General features: G+C 43.5%; 1 protein-coding gene across 1 annotated transcript in view; it reads left to right on the top strand.

Moving 5' to 3' along the window:
• Nucleotides 1–25,414, top strand: part of SERPINE2 (serpin family E member 2) — a 57,567-nt gene that overhangs the window by 25,935 nt on the left and 6,218 nt on the right. Inside the window, exons 2-6 of the mRNA XM_066598963.1 lie at nucleotides 14,022–14,302; nucleotides 16,460–16,687; nucleotides 18,649–18,846; nucleotides 20,181–20,376; nucleotides 21,197–21,297. Coding sequence (XP_066455060.1) covers nucleotides 14,047–14,302; nucleotides 16,460–16,687; nucleotides 18,649–18,846; nucleotides 20,181–20,376; nucleotides 21,197–21,297 — 979 coding nt within the window. The 5' untranslated portion in view covers nucleotides 14,022–14,046. The remainder of the gene's footprint in view (nucleotides 1–14,021; nucleotides 14,303–16,459; nucleotides 16,688–18,648; nucleotides 18,847–20,180; nucleotides 20,377–21,196; nucleotides 21,298–25,414) is intronic.

Below are 25,414 nucleotides of genomic sequence, written 5' to 3'. Positions count from 1 at the left end.
TTTGCTTTACTAAAGTTTAGTTTCTTTGTCACTCCTTGATAAGGCATCCTATTGATTGACAGCTGGAAGTTGATTATATTGTGGTCGCTGTTCCCCAAGTGCCCCTCAACCTGCACCCCCTTTATACGTTCCGGTTTGTTAGTTAGCACTAGGTCCAGAATGGCTTTCCCTCTTGTTGGTTCCTGCACAAGTTGGTTCAGGTAATTGTCTTTAATTACTCTCAAGAACTTATCCCCCCTGTGAGATTTGCAGGTTTCGTTCTCCCATGTTATATCTGGGTAATTAAAGTCCCCCATGATAATTACTTCGTTTCGTTTTGACACCTCCTCTATCTGCCTTAGTAGTAAGTCTTCAGTTTCTGCTGTTGCTTTTGGTGGTCGATAGAAGACCCCTATCAGGATTTTGTTGTTTTTTCCTCCCTGTATTTCTACCCACAGAGATTCCACCTGTTCGTCTCCTACCCCTATATCCTCCCGTAGCCTCGGCTTCAAGTTCGATTTGACGTACAGACATACCCCTCCCCCTTTCTGGTTCCTTCGGTCTCTTCTGAAGAGATTGTACCCCTGCAAATTCACCGCCCAATCGCACTTATCATCAAGCCATGTTTCAGTAATTCCGACCATATCATAGTTTTCATCAGTCATTCTCGCTTCAAGCTCGCCCACTTTACCGATCAGACTTCGTGCATTCGTGATCATACAATTTATTTCATTTTTTTTGTTTTTTAAATTTGTTTTGTTGCTATTCGTACTTATGGCTGATCTGTCAGTTCTAACTGTACTAACCCCACCCCCTGCTCGTCCCCCATTCCCTTTGCTTGGACCCAGATCACTAATTATACTTGCTACCCCACTATCTCTCATTTTACCCTCCCCCCCAGTCCCTAGTTTAAACACTCCTCCAGCCTTCTAGCCATCTTTTCCCCCAGCACAGCTGCACCCTCCCCATTTAGATGCAGCCCGTCCCTACGGTAGAGCCTGTAGCCGACCGCAAAGTCAGCCCAGTTCTCCAGGAACCCAAATCCCTCCTTCTTACACCAACTCCGGAGCCACTTGTTTACCTCCCTAAGATCCTGCTGCCTTTCTAGTGTGGCTTTAGGTACAGGTAGTATTTCCGAGAAAACTACCCTGGAGGTCCGCGCCCTGAGCTTGGACCCTAAGTCCCTGAAATCATTTTTGAGGGCCCTCCATTGACCTCTAACTTGTTCATTGGTGCCAACGTGCACCATGACTGCTGGATCCTCACCAGCCCCTCCCAGTAACCTGTCAATCCGATCCGCGATGTGTCGAACTCGAGCGCCAGGAAGACAACACACCGTTCGACGATCCCGGTCTTTATGACAGATTGCCCTCTCTGTCCCCCTAATAATTGAGTCCCCCACCACTAGAACCTGTCTAGCCTGCCCTGCGCTCCCCGTCCCCGTCTCACTGGAGCAGTCATCCCCCTGGCGTTCAGAGGGCGTGTCGTGCTGCAGCGGTGCTGGCTCTGTAATGGCATCCCCCTCATCTGCCAATCGTGCAGACTTGTTGGGTTGTGCCAGTTCAGGACTAGCCTCCCTGGTTCTCTTCCCTCTATCCCTCCTTCTTTCTGTCACCCAGCTTCTTGCCTGCTCCCCCTGCTCTTCCCTACTACCATCCGCCCCCGCCTCTACCCCAGCGAGTGTCTGCTCAGTGAGCACCAAACTCCTTTCCATGATGTCAATGGCTCTCAGTGTTGCCAGTTGCCCATTTAGATCCAGAATTGGGCTTCTAAATTTGCAACGTGCACGCATCTTGCGCAACAGTATGCACCCTCGATCGGCTGATCAAGGACCGCATACATTGCACAAGTAGCACACTGGATGACATTGCCAGGCATGGAGCTCATCCTAATGGGGATCTACAATTTACTTGTGGAAGTAGTGAAGATAGCCTTGCTCACACTCCGCTCACACGCTGCCGCAACCGCTGTCCCGCTGCCGCAACCGCTGTCCCGCTGCCGCAACCGCTGACCCGCAGTGTGACATGCGGCACCAGTATTATGCCATCGGAATTGGCACTGTTTGGTTAGAAAGTAGTGTCTGCAATAATGTCCATTGCCAGCACATGTGATAAGATAATAACTCCTCACTCCCATAGCAACCAATTGGGGAACACTGCCTTGCACTATCGGAGAGAAAGTTGAGTACAACCTTCATTAAAAAAATCACAAATTTTTATTTATTTATTTTGCAGTGGTTGCAGGGTTCATTTTGGAAGTTCTTATCTACCCATGAATCAGTCATTTTTTTGTTTTTTTGTTTAATGGCATATGCTTCTGGATATTTTTTTTTTTTTTTTTTTTTACTCCTTCAGAGGTGCACTTGACTGTCACAAACCTCAATTTTTTTTTTCTTAATATGCTTTCTCAATAAAATACTTTTATGTAATGTCCCGTAAATAGAATTTGAACAAAACCAAAAATAATGTATTTTGAGGGCAATGCCAGCCAAGAAAACGTTGTATGGGTTTGGAGTATACAAAAGCAGCATTTACTCTTATTCTTCTTTCTACTGTGAGTATGTTTTATAAAGAATAGTAAGTATTGTATTGGTAATCTGTGCATGTTCTCTATTTTGGACTGACTACTCCCTAACATTGATTAAAGTAGACTGTAAAGAGAACCGGTATATTTTATAGTGATAAATGGTTATTAATGTGTCAAAAAGGGCCTTATTTTATCTCAACATGTTATGAGACTTAACCCATTATTTATTAATTTGGAAAATGAATCAATAATGTTAATGTATTTCAATGTTGTGGGTGTTCCAGTATATGATGCAGCAGATGGGGTTACAAAAATAGAAACCTATTTTAATGAACTGTAAAGGAATATGGTTATGCAATCTAGAAAACAATTAGAGCACAAATAAGATGTTACATGTTTACTCCTAACCGTGTCTAAGGCCAACCACAATTATGTTATGTGCAATAAAGAGTGGCAATATAATGCAGCATGCTATACAAAGTGTATTAGGTTCATACAGCTATGATCTAGCAATCCGCACTTCAATATGGAGTATTAAAACACTCTCTGTTGCGACTTAACGTACAAAGTCGGCAATAACGACGCACTGTGTCTTCTCTGGCCTTCTACGGTTGTTCACAGGCTTGGTAGAAGTTTCAGCAACAGTTCATAGCAGTTCAAGACTCTTGTCTCCCTACACTCTTACCAACCTGCTAATCTCTGAAAGTCACTATGTGAGCACTCTTTTTGGCTTTTATTGAGGCTGGCCTCACTTACAATCCTGATGCTGAAGAAATCCTCAATATCCTCCTGTGGATCTGTAGCGCAATTCAAACTCGCTTGTAGTTCATCACTTCTCCACAATGTTGTCACTGTGTTGGAGTCCTTCAGAAGATGCAGGCAGTCTCCAATAGTTCATGTAGGGTCTCAGCATCCCTCAACAGCCCCTGCTGCTCAGCCTGCTGTATTTGAGGTCCTTCTGCCAGCTACCACACCGCAAGCCTCATCTGCCCTGCAGCACTTGTGCTCTCTGTCCTGGTGTCTGCTACTGCTCATTTCCACAGCAGCTGCCCTTCATACTGGCTCACACCTTTTTTTGGTTCCTTCCGATTTGCAGCTCACAATTTTCCTTTTATTGGGTTCATTGTATGTTCCAGTATCTTCCAAGTATGTGAGCTTCTGATTCAAGCACAGCACATGGGAGGCAATATCTGGATGCAATTCTTCAAATTGGCCACTAAAGGTTATTACAACCTTCAGTTTTACCATGTCTAAGGTAAAATTAACCCATAGAGGTCAGTTAGGCAAAGCCGAACAAGCAAAAAAGGTGATGGCACCCCCAGCCTTAAATGCGGAGATCTCAAGTTTACAACAACGGATCCTGGATAGGGCCCACCTATGCACGAGAGATAGAATAAAGGGAGGGTTTTATGAATATGGGAACAAATGTAGTTCTTGGCCAGCAAGAGCATTGAACCCAAGGGAAAGCCAGTCCTACACATTTGCACTGAATTCAGCCTATAAAGGAAAGGTTTATGCGACTAACGATATTCTTGAGTGTTTACAGAAGTATTACAGTGAGCTATACAATATCGAGAGGGCTCCGGAATCGCTTACAGGGAATAATTCAATAGGCACTGACCAATACTTAAACAACTTTTCTCCGGCACCTATAACCTCAGAAAGTGTTGAGCTACTAGAGCAAGATTTTTTGGATTGGGAGATATTGGAGGAAATTCGGAATCTGAAAATACGAAAGAGCCCTGGGTCAGATGGCTTTACTCCCAGGTTTTATAAAGCTTGTGGGGATTTTATTGCCCCTATAATGAGCAAGGCCTTCAACGCAGTCTTGGGGAGCTGCCCTTTCCCGTGCCAGGCTTTACAGGCTACAATCGCGGTCCTGTCAAAACCAGGGAGGGATCCTATGTCTTGCAGGAACGATAACTCCATATCTCTGCTAAATGTAGATACAAAAATATATGCAATTTTGAAGAGCGCTGTGTTGGCTTGTGTCGTTCAGGGAGCCAGATCTATGCTGTTTATTCTATTCTGGTGGCTAGCAAGAGGGGAGGGGGGGGGGGGGGCACGACTTGAGAGGTGGGATTCAGAGAGCTTGGGAAAGGGAACTGAGACGTTCATTGTCAGACGATGAGTGGGCTAGGTCCTGGCTTCTGACTCACAAGATGTTGGCTTCAGGTTCCCACCAAGAGCTGAATTGCAAATTGCTCACAAGGGGGTATTGCACCCCGGCACTACTATCTAGGTTCCATCAGGGCACATCTGACTTGTGCTGGAGATGCTTAAAAGGGAGAGGCACTTGCACATTTAGTGGTCATGTCCACTAGTCTCTGGACTTTGGAAGGAGATTGAAGACCTATACAATACCTTGAACCGTGGCTCGTTGTCATTTTCTCCTGAAATTGCTATTGTCAGTCCTGCCAGGGTCCATTGCCATTAATAAAAGGAACATTTTTAAGGTTCTTTATTCTAGTCATGAGAATAGTGATCCCTTGGCTCTGGAGATCCCAGTCCTCCCCATCACGGTTGAGCTGGGTGTTGGATGAGATTGGCCGCATGGAAGAGATGCCAGCTCGAGATGATGACAAATACTCAATTTATTGTGCCATTTGGGAGGGATGCCTGGAATTCCCCAAGTCGGCTGGGTTTAAACAGTGGTTGGCAAATGGGGTTCGGCCTATTTATCTAGCTACACCCCTCTTTTTCTCCCTTTTTTCTCCCCTTGTTTCTCGCGTACCTTACCCTATACTCCATGGGGAATCTCCCTCAGGGATCAATTTGTGTTTTTTGATCTGTGCTTTCCTATATATCTATATCTATATATCTCAAGCTTAGTCTTTTGAGAATATATCTTCCCGTTTTATTGTTACAACAATGGATGATGCCATTACGCAAGAATATAGTGATTAGACATATATGCCATATAGATATTCACTGCACAAAAACAATGCAAACATGAGAAATTAAAAGGGTTGTCCCGCGAAAGCAAGTGGGGGTATACACTTCTGTATGGCCATATTAATGCACTTTGTATTGTACATTGTGCATTAATTATGAGCCATACAGAAGTTATTCACTTACCTGCTCCGTTGCTAGCGTCCTCGTCTCCATGGTGCCGTCTAATTTGCAGCGTCTAATCGCCGGATTAGACGCGCTTGCGCAGTCCGGTCTTCTTCTTTCCTGAATGGGGCCGCTCGTGCCGGAGAGCGGCTCCTCGTAGCTCCACCCCCTCACGTGCCGATTCCAGCCAATCAGGAGGCTGGAATCGGCAATGGACCGCACAGAAGCCCTGTGGTCCACCGAGGGTGAAGATCCCGGCGGCCATCTTCACCAAGTAAGTAAGAAGTCACTGGAGCGCGGGGATTCAGGTAAGCACTGTCCGGTTTTCTTTTTTAACCCCTGCATCGGGTTTGTCTCGCGCCGAACGGGGGGGGCTATTGAAAAAAACAAAAACGTTTCGGGGCGGGACAACCCCTTTAAGTCAATTAGTCCATCTGTTTTGTAATGGTTGCAATACATTGACATAAAATTAACCCATAGTATGATTTTACACAAATGAATTTCTTTTATTTTTTTTTTTCACTGATACTGCAAAATCAAAAAACTGTAGCATGTCCTATTTTTGTGTGACTGTTCAGGAATCCCCCATTAGTTCCTATGGGGCGGAACATGCACATACAAGTTCAAAGAGAAAATAGTGTTTTACCAGCAGCACCAGCAATATTCCCACTCTGGGTCAGGCTACATAATGTAACAGCCAGAAATGAGTTCAAACCAAAACTCCAATAGAAGGTCCATGCATAGAAGAAAACAACTCTGGCAGCATGCAGGGCTGCTGTATAAGGTGCAATTTATTGCCCGTGTGTGTGTGTGATTTTTGTTTTGTTTTGTGTTTTGTTTTGTTTGTTGTTTTGGCTTTTAAGAGAAGAGAAAACAAATTGCACGTGCATAAAAATCTGCTGGTTTGCAACTGATATGAGTTGGGCTGAGTCCCTTTATATTATCAATTAAAAATTATCCATGCAGCTTTTCTCTGTTGGATTCATATGGAACGAGACAGGAAAAGCAAATCTGTCATATTGAAGGCACATGGAAGTAGGGTATGGTCTCCCTAACTGCAAATTAGTCCTCAATAACGTTGAGTATGATCAGAAGTAAATGGATCATGGATTTCTTATTTTCTTTTTTTGTGGCTTCTGTGTGTGGAGCTATGGTTCTGTTACTCCACTACTATAAAAAGATGGGTGAGGTGAATCTTTGATCAGTTGTAAATCAATCTAAGGTACTATTGTATCTTGTCTCCACCACAAGTATGGGTGGAGATGAGGGTAAGGCTGCTTGACAGCTAGGTGACTCTCCCAGTCCCTGATTGACTGCACAGCTTGCTCCTGTCCACGGCCCCTGGGGTCCTGCCACTCCCCCTTCTCCCACCGTCTCCCTTCTGCGCTCATGGCTCGCTCATTCTGCGCTGCTAATGGCGGTTCTCTCTATGGCTGGATGGAGGGGCATGACCCCGGTAGCAGCAGGGGAAGGCTGGAGGGGAGGTGGTGATAGATGGGCGGCAAGCTCCTAGTAGTGTGGGGAATTCGTTTTGGCTGGGATGGAACGTTAGGGTTAAGGTTCGTTTTGGTGTTGGGCTTACATTATTACCTGTACATGTTTCCATGTTAATGCGCACTGCTCTCACATGGAAGCATTTACAGCTAATAATGTAAGCCTAACACTGAAACTAAGCCTAACCCTCCATCCAAGGCAAAACTTACTCCCCACGCTGCTAGGACATTGTGCCAACCAGCCAATCAGCTTGTGGGCGTATACAGCCCATCACTAGGTCTCCACCCACACTTGTGGTGGAGACAAGATACAGTAGTACCTCAATCTACTTTAGGCGTGACTTGTTTTCGGTGGTGGAACTTAAATCTCCTAGGCTCCACTGCAAAATCTGTAATGGGGCCCCTCACCGGTCATGCTTAATTTTTATAATGTGTCTTCTATGCGCACTGGAGGCCTTTTTAAAAAGTGTGGTGTGTGTGTGTGTGTGTGTGATTATAATTATATAACTTCTGCTTAGCACTTTTAAAAGCTTCCATGTTTGCCATGTAACTCAGCCTATCTGGCAAAGTCTAGTAAGCTGCTGTCATAGCCTTAGTAGAATGCACTACATAAGTAATTCAATGTACTATCCAAATGATTGAATGATCTTAATCTTGAAGCGCCCTTTAGGGACTGAAAAATTGATCAAGACAAAAAAAACACATGTTTTTTCCCTGCTACATGTGCATGTACACTTTTTTTTTTTTTTTTTTTTTTTTTTTTTTTCTTCTTCTCAGAGCATGGTTTAATGCTATGAGCAGTACTTCATCACAGTGTGGCCAACTTCATCAGAAGGGAAGAGACTGGGCCAGGGAGGAAGCACTGATTATCCCTAAGTAGTTGAGGCTGCTGGCAGTACGCGGAGGACTTGCTCATAGTATTACACCCCGTGCAATCAGTGAGTTGGGCCTCATGTCCACGGGCACGCATGGTTTCCACCCGTGACCGCAGCCATGAGGCCAAAAATGACATTTGCTCACCTGTCCAGACGCTGCGGGGCTTTCCTCCATCGTGGCCAAATTTTCTTTCTTCTTACCCCCTACCCCATGGGCATTTAGATCTGGAGATCTCCCGCCTAGGAGACGTGCGGATATTATAATTAAAATCCACCCATGGCCATTGGGCCTTAGTGTGTTGAGAGGGGCTTGGAGGCCGGGTCACAGTTGTAACCCCCTGCAACACCTATAGCTTTGCCACTGCTTATGTGTCATAGAACCTGGTGCCCAGAGAGACCCAAAGGCTTCTAAGTTTGGCTGATATCTCTGTAAATACTGTCAAGGGTGTACCTACAGTGGAGATACAAAGTTTCTTAACTTTTCATGTATATGCTGCCAACTGTAAGAAGTAAACATGTAGAAACTATACAAGTCAAACTCTTTTTATTGAGGCCACACATAATGTTAGTCATTTGACATGAATGTTTTGTGGATATTGATATGTAATTCCATCCTGGCTAAAATAATTTGTGGGGCTTCTGAAGAGCAGTAAAATGTACTTCAGCACTTTTTCATGCCTGTAAGAAATCATCAGGGAATTTTGGAGTAGATGGGGAGCTGTTATTTTATTCTTCAGACCCATAAACATCCTGTTCTACTGACAATAAAACAAATTTATTGGTCCAGAATCCAAGATTGAACTCGTATCGCTGTGCGGTGATTTAACAGCTGTGAGTTTTCTTATGGCCACACAAATAATAGATTTTTCATAAGCAGCATATGCAAATAGTAAATTTAAGTAGATTCATATTCCTTCTTTCACAGCATAAAATACTTCATAGGCTCATCTGTGGCAGTGCCTTAACAGTTCAACGGATATGTACACTTTGCAACTACTTTCAGCCATGCATGTAATATAAAACTTAAGCAACTCTGCAAATATGTGCTGTACATGCAAAGCAGGAGTATATGTAGGAGGGAAGGGGTGGGGCACAGTTAGTTTTAATTATTTTATGGTGTCCATTTGGTAATATCTGGGTTTTAAGAGGGGATAGGAACAGCTAAGTGAAAAGTCACCAGAAGTGCCCAGTGAACACAGCTACGCTGTTTTGTGAGGAGCTGGGGGATACTCCATGAGAGTCTGCAGTGCCAGCCTTATGGGCATGAACCCATCTAGGAGCAGGTATATGGCAAAAGGTGATGAGACCTAAAGGGACATCTGCCAAATAGTTCAACTCAACTGGTCCAACTATGGGAAGGCACTGGCCGGTCTGATCATGCCTCCATGACTCGGAGTGCTGTTCAAAGTGAAGTGTCAAAGAATGTTTGTTCTGAAACACCAGTGTTTCACAATAGGACCTGCATGGATGCACTGTATATACCTGACCCTGGTTTGGGCTGCGTGAATTTGGTTATTGGTCTCCTTTTAAAAACTGGTTTATTATATGCATGTTCACTCCTGCTGCGACACACTGAGCAGTGCAGAAGATTGTGCAACATAACTAGAATATATAGGGGCTACATTCAAGCATTGTGTGCAGTGTATAAGGGCTAGTTTACACAGACGTATATGTATGTAAGCAGCAGAAAATCATATCGCCTTGTGTATGTCGGCTCTTCCTGCCGGTTTTTGGATGTGAAAATACACTATTTACACATGTCAAAAAAAAAATATGCAGAAGAGCCCATCGTTTTACTGCGTGAATACGCAGGTTTCCTGCCCATTCACTTCAATGGCCTATTTTGGTGTATAAGATGCACTGAAATAGGACATGTTGCATATTCAACGCAACCAAAAATCATGTGAAAAAATATGCACATGAGAATGAACCAATTGAAATCCTCCACAGGTTTTATTTACAGCGTGTTAAAAAAAAAAAACGATGCGCAAATAAAAATAAATGCATGAGCCATACGTCTGATGTGCCCATTGAGTTTTACTGGCCAATACGTGCAACTGGCATACATCTGGGGATTATGTTTGCTGCTGTTCTTCAAACATGTATACCAAACCATATGGCTTGAAAGATATGTAAAACTAACCTTATGATGGTAGAATGGACTTGAAAGGGATACCTGTTTGAGCAACTGATTATGGGGATTGCTGTCTGGGATCAGTTTATCACCAGGGTCATCACGCTTCTGCTTCTTGTAGGTTCTGTCTGCAGATGCAGACTGCTTATTTACTGCTTCTTGTGAGCGGACTGTATCATCAAACATGTAGATGAATCTGAGATGTATGCATGACTAGATCTCTACACTGCACAACTCGGCAGGTTGCCTACAGGTTTCCGGACGTTTATAATGTATATTTAAACTTTCTCCCAGCTTTGAGAAGCACCTCCTGTGCATCCATTTTCAAGCACACAAGTGTATTGTTCATTAAAGGGGTTTCCAAGATAAAAAATTTTTTTTTCCTTTTAACATCAGGTCCTGAAGATGTCTGCAGCGGTGTCGCCAGACCAGCGTGGCGAGCAGCTGGGTTTCCAGGCCACATGCGAGCGGACATGGCACACCGACAGCGGGTTCCTACATTGTGCATCAGCCACCTGTCTGCGTCACCTGCCCCTCCCCAGTATCTCAAGCCACCTAACCCATGTCTCCACCCATGCATCCGGTGGAGACGAGATGCATCAGTACCGATGTAGAAATAACAAATCTGCCTATACTGCTCTATATCTGCACCCAGCTCCGGCTTTCCTTGCTGATGTATTGCTTACAGACTGCAGCAGCCTGCGATCAATCACTGAGGACATTGCAGGCTACTGCAGTCTGTAAACCATACATCGGCAAGGAAAGCCTGAGCCACTGACGGGGGATAAGCAGGGAGCGGGAAGTATCAGATGGTTTATTTTTACATCTGTGGGACACTTTTTAAGAGCATTTTATCTTGGGGGAGGGGGGGGAGACTTGGTAGTTGGCTGATTTTTGTCCCTCTATGACAAAGATTGAGCTACCAACTAGGTCTGTCTTTATATTTAAAAAAAAAACCAAAAAAACGAAACAAAACTTCAAATCTGTAGCTGTATTTAAAAGTGCCTATACAGCTTCAATAGCTATTGACCAAAATCTTGTTCAACCTACAGCTGTTTCTCCTGACTTCAACACCTTAACCCCATGCATATGAACTCCTAATATTGGACAGTTCCTGCAGTGGCTTATCTCTAGGAGTGACAAAAAGATCAAGTTTTGAAATTTGAATGTAATCTGTTGGGGGGGGAGCCCTGTGCACATACAACTATCAGTTGGTCCCAAGAAAATGGAGGGTTTGGCCAACTATTGCTGAATCTTTAAGGGGACCTTAAAGGGGGTATGAAATTTCTAGTTTCCACCCACTGATAGGTGAGGGTATGACCACTGAAACCCCCACCAATCCTGAGAGTCCAGTTTTCCTGTCGTCCTCACTTCCTGCTTTCTTTTTCCACATTGATGTGTAGGGCAGGTCACCTAAGCATACTCTCGCTCCATTCAATGGGACAGTATCTCTGGCAGACCCATTGACCCTGAATGGAGCAGTTGTGCGCTTGGGTGATCTGTGCTTCATTTATTGACATGGGATAAGAAACTGGACTCCCTTTCTTGGGATTGGTGGGGGTTCAAGTGGTCGGACCCCACCAGTCGATTGTTTTTCACCCGTCCAGTGCATGGATAAAAACTTGAAACTTCATCCAGTAATTGAAATAAGCCATTAAGGTTTCTCTGATTTAGCTGTTGCTGTGGGAAGTTGTATCTAGAACACACATTCCTGCAGGAGAAATGGAGAATTATATGCAGGCCAGTCAAATACATGGCCGACCATGTAGACCATGAATAAGGCACATTTGGCAAAATGGCCCATAGAAGGTATCTTTAACGGGATTATTCTAACTTGTACATTAAAATTCTCTTTTTTTTTTTTTTTTCCGGACCTTGTCATGCTTTATACTGTTTATTCTTCCTCCTGTTACTGGATTTCAGAGTATTTTAAGACCAGCCTAAACAAAGTTATGAAGAAACTACTGGGTGGTTTTTGAGGTGCCAGAGATTCTTAATTTAGCCCATTGCTTATGTCCAGTAGAGGTTACATAACGGTTTATGATGAAATAGACTGCTGTGTGACCTTTTCAGGTGGATGGTAATTTTTGTGTTGCAATTTGTTCCAGTTATGACTCGTGTAATAATGTAACTTTCAGTACAGACACACAGAGCTTTTGTTCTCAGTAGCCCCATTTGCTTTTCTAATTGTCCATTGTAAATGTTCTGCTATTCTGGACTAAAAAAATAAATTTTTGTATTACAATGAAATAATGCATTTATATAGATTGCTGTATGCTAATACATATTAAGAGGCTGAAGCCCCTGTTAAACCAGTCTGTCTCCTGCCGGACAAGAGGATCAGGCATGGTAAAGTCTAACGTGCGCCATCCCTTTATATATCCTGTCCTCTGTCACTGGGGAAGAAGTGAGGCTCGCATACATGCGATAATGTATTTGATCATGCTGCTGAAATCTATGAGTTTGGACAATTTTTATCTGTGTATGACCAGCTTAAGGGGGTTGTCCTGAAATCGACATCACCTATCTGTAGGATAGGTGATAAATGTCTGATCGTGGGGGTTTCACCACTGAGTCCCACAGCAATCCCAAGAAAAAGGTCCCATAACCTCTCCTCACTGCGGGCATGTTGCTTTCCCCTATAGTGTCGTGAAGATTGACTACAGAGGGGTGGTTGAGCGTATACGGTGATGTTCATCAGAGATAGCCAAGAGCTTCTACTTGGCTATTTTCATCGGCCCCATTGAAAATGAGGGGATACCAGGCATTCTCAACCGCTCCTCCATTCAAGCACCTCACAGTAAGAGACCACCCTCCAACTATCAGACTTTTTCCCAATCTTGTAGATTGGTGATAAGTCGTGTATTTATTTATTTTATTTTTTTAAAGTGGTTTGACATTCTGCAGTTAGGTCCTGGGTTAAAAAGCAACTGCCATTGTCTTGGCATGGAGATTGTTACTACAGTTGAAAAGAAGAAAAGGTTCACAAGAAAACCTACACATTTCTAATAGATTTGTGTAAAATAATACCTACAGAGTCTGGTCTCACTGCAAAGTAATGGCATGGTCTAATATAATCTATCCATGGGTTAACGAACTAGGACAAAACATGGCAGAATTCACATGATCAATGTTTGCCTGCTGTTAAAAGAAAGCAGGATGGTCTAGTGATCTGACAATTATTTCACAGCTGTAGAACACTTTGCATCATGGAAAACACTAGATCATGTTATAGGTGCCATGTTTTATTTTATTCAGTTGATTCATGAATACATGACTTATACATGAGCTATACTGGATGATTGGAGTTTGGTTCAGTAGACCCGTGGTCGACCTGGGACACCCCTCTGTTATGGATATACAAATGTGCTGTAATCTGCGCGCCTGAAGCCGGCCTAATGTTGTAGCTTAAATCGAAAGCTGGATGACACTTCTGACTGATCACCCAGTGTTATGTTCCCTTTTCATCTCTCTTAAGCCTTGGCTGTATACTGCTATAATCAAAGTATTTGACGCGGTTCCCGGAGTTTGGTTCTCCAGACATTTTTAGCTGATTATAAGTCCTTCTAGTTCAATTCTTTCTAGGCTTCTCTCTCCTCTCTTTCCTGAACTGGCATGGTACCAGGTTCAGAGTTACTGGCTCGTTCTACTTAGTGGTTGGGAAAGAGCAGAATTACTAAATTTTATTCTGTCTCTGAAGTACTGCTGCAGTCATAAGTGGATGATCCATAAATCCTCTTCCACGTCCAAGATGCATTTGTCTTTCTAGTCATATAGAAGCTTGGATATACAGCTGAATAGATTAGTACTGTAGGTCTCTGCATGCTGTACATCATCCTATAGGAGTCAATATACTTGACTGGTTTCAATTAGTAGTCACAGAATCTGATATTACGTGTTCATGGAAGAGCTTCATACTTACTATGTCTTCTCTATTTCTTTATTTATTTTTTTTAGGTGGGCCTGATAGCTTTTAAGGATCATGAAGAAGTTGCTCTTGGCTTTATTTACAGTGGTGTACTTGACCTCTGTGCAATCCCAGATCAACCTATTATCTCTTGAGGAGCTTGGTTCAGACATTGGAATCCAGGTGTTTAACCAAGTGGTAAAGAACAAGCCTCATGAAAATGTGGTCATTTCCCCCCATGGAGTTGCTTCGGTGCTCGGCATGCTTCAGCTGGGTGCAGATGGCAAGACGAAAAAGCAGCTGACAACGGCAATGCGGTATAAAGTGAATGGTCTGTTTTATATTTAGTTTATCAGAATTTTTGGGTGTGCATGGCTTACAATGGAAGAACTGTTTTACATGTACAGTGTGAATTGAGAGAAGATGTTAGTGTTCTATTGATTTCAATATAGTCAATCTTTATAAGCCTGTATTCAAAGGAGTACTCCCACCCTGGACAGTCGTTGCATTTCTGCAGGATATGTTCTAAATGTTTGATAGATGCTGTCCCACCTTTGCACCTATGTGAAGAATGGGGGTCACTTGACTGCCTTGGTGAGGTGGCTGCATAGGTAGAGAATAGAGTGGTGACTGTACATGTGCTTCTCTGTCTACTCCTCATAACACTCATATGAGCCCCTGTCCACGGCTGTTGTGGAATATCGCCAGCGGGGGAGGAGGGGGTAAGCCTATCAGACAGATTTAGATCCCGCGAGTGGAGAATCACTATGATTCGCCGCTCGTACACGCGGCAGCTGCACTTTCCATAGCAACGCTATGGAAAGTGTTCACTGCGTTACCCGCGGCCGGATTATCGCCTTGGGAAACGCAATAACCAAATACTCATGGACAGGCATCCTAAGTGAATGGAGACAGCAGTGTGAATGCATGGCTAAGGCCTCCCTCACACAGGCGTTTGCAGAAACGCAGTGTTTTTCAACGTTGCATTTACTGCTATTTCAGCAGCGCTGGGATGTGTTTTGATAGCATTTTGGCTGCGTTTACACAGTTGAAAACACAGCCAAGCAAGCAGGGAAAAAAAGCAATACTCCTCTAACGGGCTGCTCTCTGGAGCACAGGGCAGGCTTCTGGCAGCCAATCAGAGCCAGCGCTGGATGCACCAATGCCATTTATTGTCAATCACAGTTGTGATTGGTTCATCGAGCACTGGCTCTGATTGCTTGAGCCAGCACTCAAGGAACCAATTGGAGCAGTCTCTTGCTGGAGGAGGGGTCTTCAAACCCTGTCACTAGCAAAATATGCTCTGTCGGCGATGACTAGTGCCCAGAAGCCTGCCCGGAGCCCTGGAGAGCAGCGACAGGAACCCAGATGCCAGATAGGTAAATTAGTTTTGTTTTTTTTATAAAGGTAGTGTAGCTAGGGCTTCCGTTAAGCACTTTCAAAAACATGGTACTAAGTTGTGCTGCGCTTTCGGCAGTGCTGAAACAGCTGCCCATTAATTTCAATGGGCAACGCACAGCTGAAAACTGCCTAAAATAGAACATGCAGCGTTGAAGATGCTGCGTTTTGACACTTTTGTGTGAGCAGCCTCATTAAAATGAATGGGAGTGTTGTACAGCGTTTAGCGCTGTGCAAAAATCCCTGTGTGAGGGAGGCCTAACTCTCCATACATGCTTCACCTTGATGTGGCAGCCACTTAGCTTTGGTGGATTAGGGACCCCTACTTTCCACAGATGCACAGGTCTCTTGTCTGCGACTGCACTTTGGACATTTATAGCATATCTAAAAGATACGCTAAAGTAGGCTTACCCCTGTAATAAAAACAAATGGTTCTTTTACACAGTACAAGCTGTCAGGCAGAGGAGCGGGTATCGCTGGCATCACTCACAGTAAATTCTCCCATGTAAAAGGGCCAGAGGATAGTTTTGGATCTATGTGAAAGTATCATAAACTTTTAAAGTGAAGGTTACACCTTGCCTCCTCCCTCTCCCTGCAGAATGAGCTCTGCACAGGGGATAGCTAGAGCAATCTACCATAGTCATGTGGATCAGATCCTGTCTGTTGTGTGAATGGCCTATAAAGCTGCTGTAAAGCATGTCTGTAAATGCTGTTAAAAGCAGCTCAGGCAAAATGGCCGCCCCATAGTCAGAAAATAGAATTTAAAAAATCTGCAATCGCAAAATAAAGTAGAAAACTAAAAAAATGTATACATAAAAGTATAGTTGATGCATTGACTTTCAAAGAGCATCTGTCATTTAAGAAATGCATTACTATGAACTTCTGCCTGACTTTAAATGTCCCTTTATTTCGGCAGTCCTATAATCTGTGTCCCAATGTAGACTGCCTAATGTGTCCCAGGATAACGGCATGGCAATAAAAAAATGTTGTGTTTTTTTTCCCCTGCTTCGTTCTTTGTCATTTAACCTTTTTATCCTTTTTTACATTTTTGCTGAACGTGTTATTTCATTAAAGAGAAAATATTTTTCAGTTGTTGGGAAAATACTGAAAAGGATCAACAGGGCCATAGTAGCAAAGAAGAATAAAGATATTGTGAACACAGCCAATGCAGTCTTTGCCAACAGCGGATTCAAGATGGAGGAAGCCTTTGTCAGCAAAAATAAAGAGGTCTTTCACAGTCAAGTAAGAAGTGTTGACTTCCAGGACAGGAACACAGCTGCCTCTATGATCAACCAGTGGGTAAAGAATGAGACAAAGGGTGAGCAGCTCACAGATGTGCTACACTTACTAATGTCAGCCTTGTACACTGAGGATATACAGCAAGGGAATCTTATCAATGGATCATGTGGATTTAGTTAAAGGAAAAAAAGTTTAAGATTTAACCCCTTAGTGCCGACCAATACGCCATTTTTTGACCTCACTAATGGGCTTTAAACCTGCACATACATCTTTTCAGCGGTAACTTTGCTTACTACTGACAGCCAGGCTCCTGCTTTGTTATGAGCAGAGAGACCTCAGATCCTGGCAATTTAACGCCCTTACATGCCACAAACAATAGCAACTGCAGCATATAAGAAGATAACCAAGGGAGGGGCCACTTTCATTTATCAGCACTCCGCAGTGCTATTTGGAAGGTACCAATGGGTTCTCATGGCAGCTGGAAGCCTGACAAAGGCCTCCATGTCTGACATGTAGCTCAACCTATTAGACCCTGCCTTCGGCAGAATCTATTGAGCTGTTGTCATAGGCTAAGTAGAATGCACTACTATTAGCAATGCAGTGTACTATTTAAAGGGGTTGTCCCACGGCAGCAAGTGGGTCTATACACTTCTGTATGGCCATATTAATGCACTTTGTAATGTACATTGTGCATTAATTATGAGCCATACAGAAGTTATCAAAAGTTATTCACTTACCTCCTCCGTTGCTGGCGTCCTCGTCTCCTTGGTTGCCGTCTAATTTTCGCCGTCTAATGGCCAAATTAGACGCGCTTGTGCAGTCCGGGTCTTCTGCTTTTCTCAATGGGGCTCCGTGTAGCTCCGTGTAGCTCCGCCCCGTCACGTGCCGATTCCAGCCAATCAGGAGGCTGGAATCGGCAATGGACCGCACAGAAGCCCTGCGGTCCACCGAGGGAGAAGATGCCGGCGGCCATCTTCACCGGGCAAGTAAGAAGTCACCGGAGCGCGGGGATTCAGGTAAGCGCTGTCCGGTGTTTTTTTTTAACCCCTGCATCGGGGTTGTCTCGCGCCGAACGGGGGGGGGGGGGGGGGGGGGGTTGAAAAAAAACCAAAACCCCGTTTCGGCGCGGGACAACCCCTTTAAGTGATTGAATGATCGCCTCTTTCAAGGACTAAATGGTGTCCAAGGTTAAAAGTTTTGCATTTTAAAGAAGAAAAATCCAGTTAAAAAAATAAAAATAAAATATATATATATATTACCTTTTCCCCACAAATAAAATACAAAAAAGTGTATAAAACAAAAAGCAACACCTAATAGGTGGTATTGCAAAACTGTAATCACATAAACAAGAAAAATAGTTATCTTGCACGGCAAATGCCATACAAATAATTTGAAAAATTATTTGTACCCCAGAGTGGTGCCATTTAAAAAGTACAATTCATTCCAACACCCCTCCCCCCCCCCCCCCCAAAAAAAAAACAAACAAAAAACAAGCCCTCATACAGCTGTGTCAATGAGTTGCGACTGTTGCATTGCAACAATGAAAAACGCTTGGTTCTTAAGGCAAAAAATAAGCTTGTCGCTAAGAGGGTAAAATTCAAAATTGTGGATAAACTGTATAATATCTATTAGAAAACTGTATAGTTAGAGGTTTTAAAATACGCCAATATGTTTACACTCTGTAGTACTTGCAAATCTAACCCTCTGGGATAGTGAGCCGGGTTGGTTAAAGGAGAATACTATTCTGGATCATTAGTTCTATAAAAACTGTTGACCATAAAACATGCAGATGTCCTACATTAAGAGTTATATTCTGCAAATCTACATATAATACTGTGTGTTTTTGAGATCTCTTATCAAATAAGCATAACGTGCAGAAATTCTTGTACTTCTAAAGAAATCAGTACAATTGGTCATTCAGTATAAGCTTATAGTAATCTGGTTAGTAGAAGATCAGGAACACAAACCATACATGGACTAATGACACTGGGGACTGATGTGCACTTACCATCCAGATTCATCTCTTTCCATGTCTTACAGGTATGATCGACAATTTAATATCTCCGGAGTTGCTAGACAGCTCGATGACCAGATTGATTGTAATCAATGCCCTGTATTTCAAGGGTCTTTGGAAATCGCAATTTCAGCCAGAGAACACTAAAAAGCGGACCTTCCATGGTCCTGATGGAAAGACTTATCAAGTCCCGATGCTGGCCCAACTTTCTCTGTTTCGGTGTGGTATGTACTGTGTTCATGAAATTCCATTTTCTTGCTATAATCTGTACTTTTCCTCATTTATTCTCAATGGTAAAAATAAAAAAATGTGCCATTTCACCCTGCGGGACTTTTTAAAGTCCTGCAGGAGGACAGAGCTTAGAAGGGGCATGGCTGACAGGAGTTTTCCCACCTCTAGCTATTCTCAGGCTATGTCATCAATAGTAGACTGGTGGGGGTCTGCCGCTCCTTGTGACTCTTGGTGATCAGCTGTTTCCCCTGGACTTGTATTTGTGTAATATGGAGCTTTTTGTTTCAGCTTTTTGAAGCAGACTGCTTTGGTACATTACACGGTGGCCCCGGCTTGTATTGCAGGCTGAGTCCTATAGAAGTGAAAGGGTCTAAGCCTGCAGTACCAGCTGTGGCCACTGTGCAGTGTATGTAAAGAGTTGTCTGTGAAGGCGCCATACATACAGTACTGGCCCTGAAAAATAGCGGATTGCCAGGTGTCGTGAGTGGCTGACCCTCTGCTATTGGTGACCTTCCACCTTTAGCTATTGAGCCATCTTCAGGATAGAACTCCTTTTTGTAATATTTTTTCTTTCATATGACAGTAGAGTGCAGGCTCCATTCTGCAGACATTTGTTTTATACCCAGACACGCAAGGGAGGAGGAGAAAGAGGTCTAATCTGCTGTGACTTAGTGTGTATGTGTATATATGTATAATGACATTAAAGGGGATTCCAAACTTTCTGGAAAAAGGTGATATTGCAGGAAACTAAATGTCAGTGACCATGCCTCTTCCAGACAAGCCACTCCCCTTTCTCAGAAAAGTGGTGTTAGCAGGCATATGCTGCAAAAAGTTGTTGTATCTTGCTGCAAGCTTTGCTTGAGCAAAATAATTTACACTGCACTCTCCCTGTTTTAACTTTATAAATATGGCAGATTTATCATCAAGTGATCGCTGCAGTCCACAAGACTTCACACAACTCAGTATAAGTGTAGCTGAATAGTTAAAAGCACTACAAAGTCTCTATAGCCATTTTCATATGCACTGTAAGAGTGTATTCGGTTTAGAGTGGGGTCTCCATCCATTAGCCTGAGGACTGAATGGCTGAGGTCGCTTTCCTAGCAAAAGCACTTGATTGTCTTTTGGGCGTCTTTGAATATTATCTCAGTTGTATTAAACCACATTTTTCTGTTTTCAACCTTGCAATTGTTTTTAATTAATACGTTGGCGCTCTACAAATAAAGATGATTATTATTATTTATATTTGTGAGATTAGGAAGTTTTAAGAAACTTTTGGATTGTTGGTAGTTACATTTATCTTTGTTATACTTTTTCTATTACAATCTAGGATCGGCAAATACCCCCAGTGGCCTAATGTACAAGGTAATCGAGCTGCCTTACCATGGTGGGAGTGTCAGCATGTTGGTAGCCCTTCCTACAGATGAGAGTACACCACTATCTGCAATCATACCACATATTAGTACAAAAACCCTGCAAATCTGGATGACCATGATCCCTAAGAGAGTACAGCTGATTCTCCCTAAGTAAGTTACTGTTTCTTAGTTTTGACATGGTACATGCAGTAAGTGGTAGCTTGTAGAAGTATGGAATTCAGGGTTGCAAACCTTTTTTTATAACTTCCCACCCCCTCTGTACAACTTATCGAAAAATCATGGCCAGCACAATGTTTTATGGACACATTGGAGAACTATAATAAATCATAAAGAATATAAGCGATGAAACTACAGCCCAGGAAACTGAGAAACCCATTAGTAGCATTCAGTGTGAGCTCGAAGATGATTACAATCTACACAAATTCCTCGAGTTTAAGAAAAATCCATGGACTGTTCAGAAATGTATGGATTGTTGGAATTTACTGATGGAATTGTAACAGTCTTGCATTGGCACGTCTTTCTATGTGTAACTTTCTAGTTGGGTTAACAGTACCCAAATCGGTGAAGCCATCTTGGCTAATTAGTAATAAAGTTAGTTGGGTTTAAATGCGTTGGTACTGTGTGTGCTGGACCAGAATCAAGCTTTAAATAAAACTGCCATGACTTGATGGTGTTTTCTATTTGGTAGTCACAAACTTACTGTTTAACTCGCTACTATGACTGATGGTGATCCATTCAGTCATAACCAACCTTCGGTCACTTTATGGATCAACATTCTCCATGCATTTTGGTCTTTCACCGCTTCTTTCAGTTCTGCGGTTGACCTATTTGTGGTGGTCTTGGTTTGTATCTTGTTCTTTGGCATCCTGAACTTTTTCTTTTCTTTCAACTGCCTACTACTACTTTCTACTATGACTAGAATTTTGCATGCTAGTGACCTCGTGCCCTTTTTTTAATCCATGCTTTCTAGGTTCACAGTGGAGGCTGATGCTGATTTAAAGGAACCTCTTAGAAATCTTGGGATCACTGATATGTTTGATTCGTATAAGGCTAATTTTACCAGGATTACTAGTAAGTTGATAGAGCCTGATTCCTAAGTGTCGCTGCATTCTCACTGCATGTCACTCGGTTTTAAAGCTTTTTCAATGGTTCACTTTCTAAATCTACAATACATAACCCCCTCCACAAAGGCCATGAATTGCAGCAAATTTATTTAAGGCATACTTCACATGGGCAACACAATATCATCGAGAGAAAATCGCAGTGATATTGTGTCGGTGGTCCGTGTGACATCTCTGCATTTTGTCGCGGCAATACCGCGATTTTGTGGTGCTACAAAGTTGTGCAACTTGTTGAAATAGAAGCTCTACCCTAAAAATAAGACCTACCTGCAGAAAATATAATACATCACCTAAGAGGCGCTGTCAGCATCGGCATAGGTCTCCTCCTCATGTCCGGGCACTTGTCTTCAGTCTTCTGCTAGCCCTGCCTGGAATGGAGGATCAAAATCCCCGCCTCCAGGAAGGGCTGGCTGTGACTGGCTGATCCAAAGCCCTTGTGAACCAGTGATTGGTTCAATGAGCACTGGCTCTGATTGGCTGAGCCACAGAGCTCCTCAACCAATTAGAGCCTGTAGCTGCTGGAGAAGGGGATTTTAATCCTCCAATCCAGGAAAGGTGGGCAGAAGACTTCAAGCAAGTGTTGGGTTGCTTCAGGGGAGACCCGTGCCAGAGATGACAGCCCCTCTTAGGGGATTGGTTTTATTTATTCATTTTTTTTCTGCAGCCAGGGTTTAGTTTAGTGCTTTGCCTGTAGGATTTCCTACTGTCAAAGCTGCATTGCACTGAACGAAAATCGCGTTTTCATGCGATGCAACAGAGGAAGGCTCCATAGGGAAATGTGGGCTACGAAACCTCGCGAGTCACATGCATATCACGAAACTCAAGAGGTTTGTGACTTGCAATGTCGCAAGCTACAAAACTCCGCAAATGTGAAGAAACCCATAGGAAAGCATGGGCTTCACATACATGCGATTTGTAGCACTGTTGCACTGCATGAAAATCGCCCGACTTCGTCGCCCATGTGAAGGAGGCCTAAAGGTCCATGCCAGTTAGTACATTTGTCACATCTTGGGCTGTCCTAAAGTCAAAAAATAGACTGAAAATTAGAAATTCACACAGAGCTATCAAAACGGCCTTTTTCGGTATTATACCCTATTCTTTCTCAGTAGTCTCTAAAACTGAATGCCAAGAAAAGTTGGAAATTTGGCACAGACCAGGATTTGTTACTTTAAGGGGCTGGCTACTTAAAAATAAAGAAAATAAAAAGAAATGCTCTGGAAATCTGATTTATTTTAAACTCTCTAACCTTCATTTATTTTTTAAATGCAGTGGTCTGTTCTGAATTTGGAGAATCAGTCAGAACAGGATGGGGGCTTCACATTCAATGGGAACTGTGCCTGCCGTACCAACCCAGACTGATGCAGTATGGGCAGCACGATCTGGTTGGTGGGATTACTAGTGGCGGACCCCTGACTATCCTCTTTTGATGACTTATCCTCAGGATACGTTAGCAATAGAATAAATATTCAAAGTCCTGGAAAACCCCTTTTAATGCACTAGAAGCTAAAAGGGTATTCTCTACACTCAATAGCAATAAAGACGAACCTAATGAGTAAAGGCACACAGAGAATGCACAGCATGGCTGACAAGTATACAGTATTCATAAATAATACATTGGTATCGTCATGATACACACTGCAACACCAGCCTGTGCTTGTCATCTGTAAAAAAAAAAACTGGTTCCTGAAGTTTGTGGTTCTCGTCATTCCACAATTCAAGGAGCAAAGAGTAATATAGAAGAAACTCTTTCTTAAAGCTTTGTAATGGCTATTGAGCCCTATGCACCTAACTAAGGGGTTATCGCCCTGAGATGGATAACCCCGTCCAGAGCCTCACCTTGCAACAGACAGCCCTGCTAAGCCCCCTCAAGGGAAAGCTAGCCATGAATGGCCCTTCTAGACAAAACAAGGCTCTCGTAATTCTTGTTTGCCTGTGCAAACTATCTGGTGACTTCCTCACCTGCTCGTCCTCGCTCGGGCAACCTTTGCTAGACTGCATGATTCAGTTTTATTCATTTGAATACTTTTCTGATGATAGTTCTGTGTAAACACACCTTAAAGTCCTTATACAACTCGTCAGCCAGATATGGCGAAACCGATTAGGGGGCAATGCGTCTACCACAGGTGTAAGTCTGCATGGATAGCTCTAGCCCTGCCTCTCTGGACATGCCATGGTAAATTCGATGGTTAGTAAGGCTTTAGGGGTCAGCGACTGAAGTCTTTCACAGATCATGTGCAAATACTAGAGATGAGCGAGCATACTTGTCCGAGCTTGATGCTCGTTCGAGTATTCGGGTGCTCGAGATGCTCGTTACTCGAGACGAGCACCACGCAGTACTCTTCTCGATTAAACGAGCACTGACCATTGAATTCAATGGAGCTGGCAATACAGCCGGCTCCATTGAAAGCAATGGGCTGCCGGTGATCTCGGGATGAATTTTTGGGAAGGGCTTAAAAATATAAGCCCTTCCCTGAAAATCATCCAAAACTGTGTGTTTAAAAAAAAAAAAATACTCACCTTGTCCCGGCAGACGGAGTTCAGCCGCGGCCGGCCGGCAGTTCTCCTGAACTGCTGCGAGTAGTAGTCAGCAGCCAGGGATTTAAAATCCCCGCCTGCTGAATGAGCTGCCTCTGATTGGTCACAGCCTCACCAATCAGAGGCAGCTCTCATTTACCCATTCATGAATTCATGAATGGGTGAGTGAGTGCTGCCTCTGATTGGCTCAGCGCAGGGACCAATCAGAGGCAGCACTCACTCACCCATTCATGAATTCATGAATGGGTGAGTGAAAGCTGCCTCTGGTCACAGCCTCACCAATCAGAGGCAGCTCATTCAGCAGGCGGGGATTTTAAATCCCCGGCTGCTGAATACTACTCACAGCAGTTCAGGAGAACTGCCGGCCGGCCGCAGCTGAACTCCGTCTGCAGGGACAAGGTGAGTATATATTTTTTTTTTACATTTTTTTTAAGCCCTTCCTGAAAATTCATCCCACGCTCGCCGGCAGCCCATGGCTTTCAATGGAGCCGGCTGTATTGCTGGCTCCATTGAATTCAATGGGCTAACATCATTCTTCTCTGCCACAGCTGTTACAGCTGTGGCAGAGGAGAACGATCTTTATGCTGACAGTGCGGGGGGGGGGGGGGCCACTATTGTGGCCTAATAGTGAGACCTCGGAGCCCGAAATACAGCCCTGCATGTTGCTCCTCGCCTGCCCTATCCATTTCTGTGTTTTTTACATGACTTTGGTGATTTGCTAAGATTTTCACAAATAAAAACCTTAGCGGAGCACCAGTCATATACAAAAATGCTCGAGTCGCCCATTGACTTCAATGGGGTTCGTTACTCGAAACGAACCCTCGAGCATCACTGAAAGTTCGACTCGAGTAACGAGCACTCGAGCATTTTGGTGCTCGCTCATCTCTAGCAAATACTGGTGTTGTAATGTGTATCATTTGACTATACCAGGGTGTGTGTGTGTGTGTGTGTGTGTGTGTGTGTGTGTGTGTGTGTGTGTGTGTGATGCACAGCTTATCCTGATGTGATACAGTTTTGTTATCGATCAACTCTGCCCTCATGTGTATACATTATGTAACTACACCCTATGCCTCTTACTTATCACCATAATAATACTACAGGGTGGCCACGGTAAGGCTTTATTCACATGAGTGTTTTTATTTGGCTATATAGCTGCGTTTTCACGCCCGCCGAAAACTGGGACCCTCTGAAACATTGGCTTCCAATATATTTGTTTTTGTTTTTTTCTTTGCCATGAAAAAAAATGGCACATATGCGACCAAAATTGGTTACCGAATTTATACGTTGCCTGAAAAAATAGATTCTGCTCTATCTTTCGACTGATATATGCTGCTGGCTCCAATAGACTCCTATTGGAGCTTGATGAAAAGGTAGGGCTATTGAGTTTAACAGCATCCAACGCAGGGAAGAGCTTACAGGTGCCTCTATATTTAGGCATTAGAAGTCCTTTCTAGGATTTATGCCGCTAATACATCACACCCAGCCGTGTGAATGGACGAGAAAATGGTAATTAAGCTTGGGACTTGATCGCG

This window comes from Eleutherodactylus coqui, chromosome 1 (assembly GCF_035609145.1).
Source record: "Eleutherodactylus coqui strain aEleCoq1 chromosome 1, aEleCoq1.hap1, whole genome shotgun sequence".
Taxonomy (NCBI): domain Eukaryota; kingdom Metazoa; phylum Chordata; class Amphibia; order Anura; family Eleutherodactylidae; genus Eleutherodactylus; species Eleutherodactylus coqui.
This window is presented reverse-complemented; position numbering and strand designations above follow the sequence as displayed.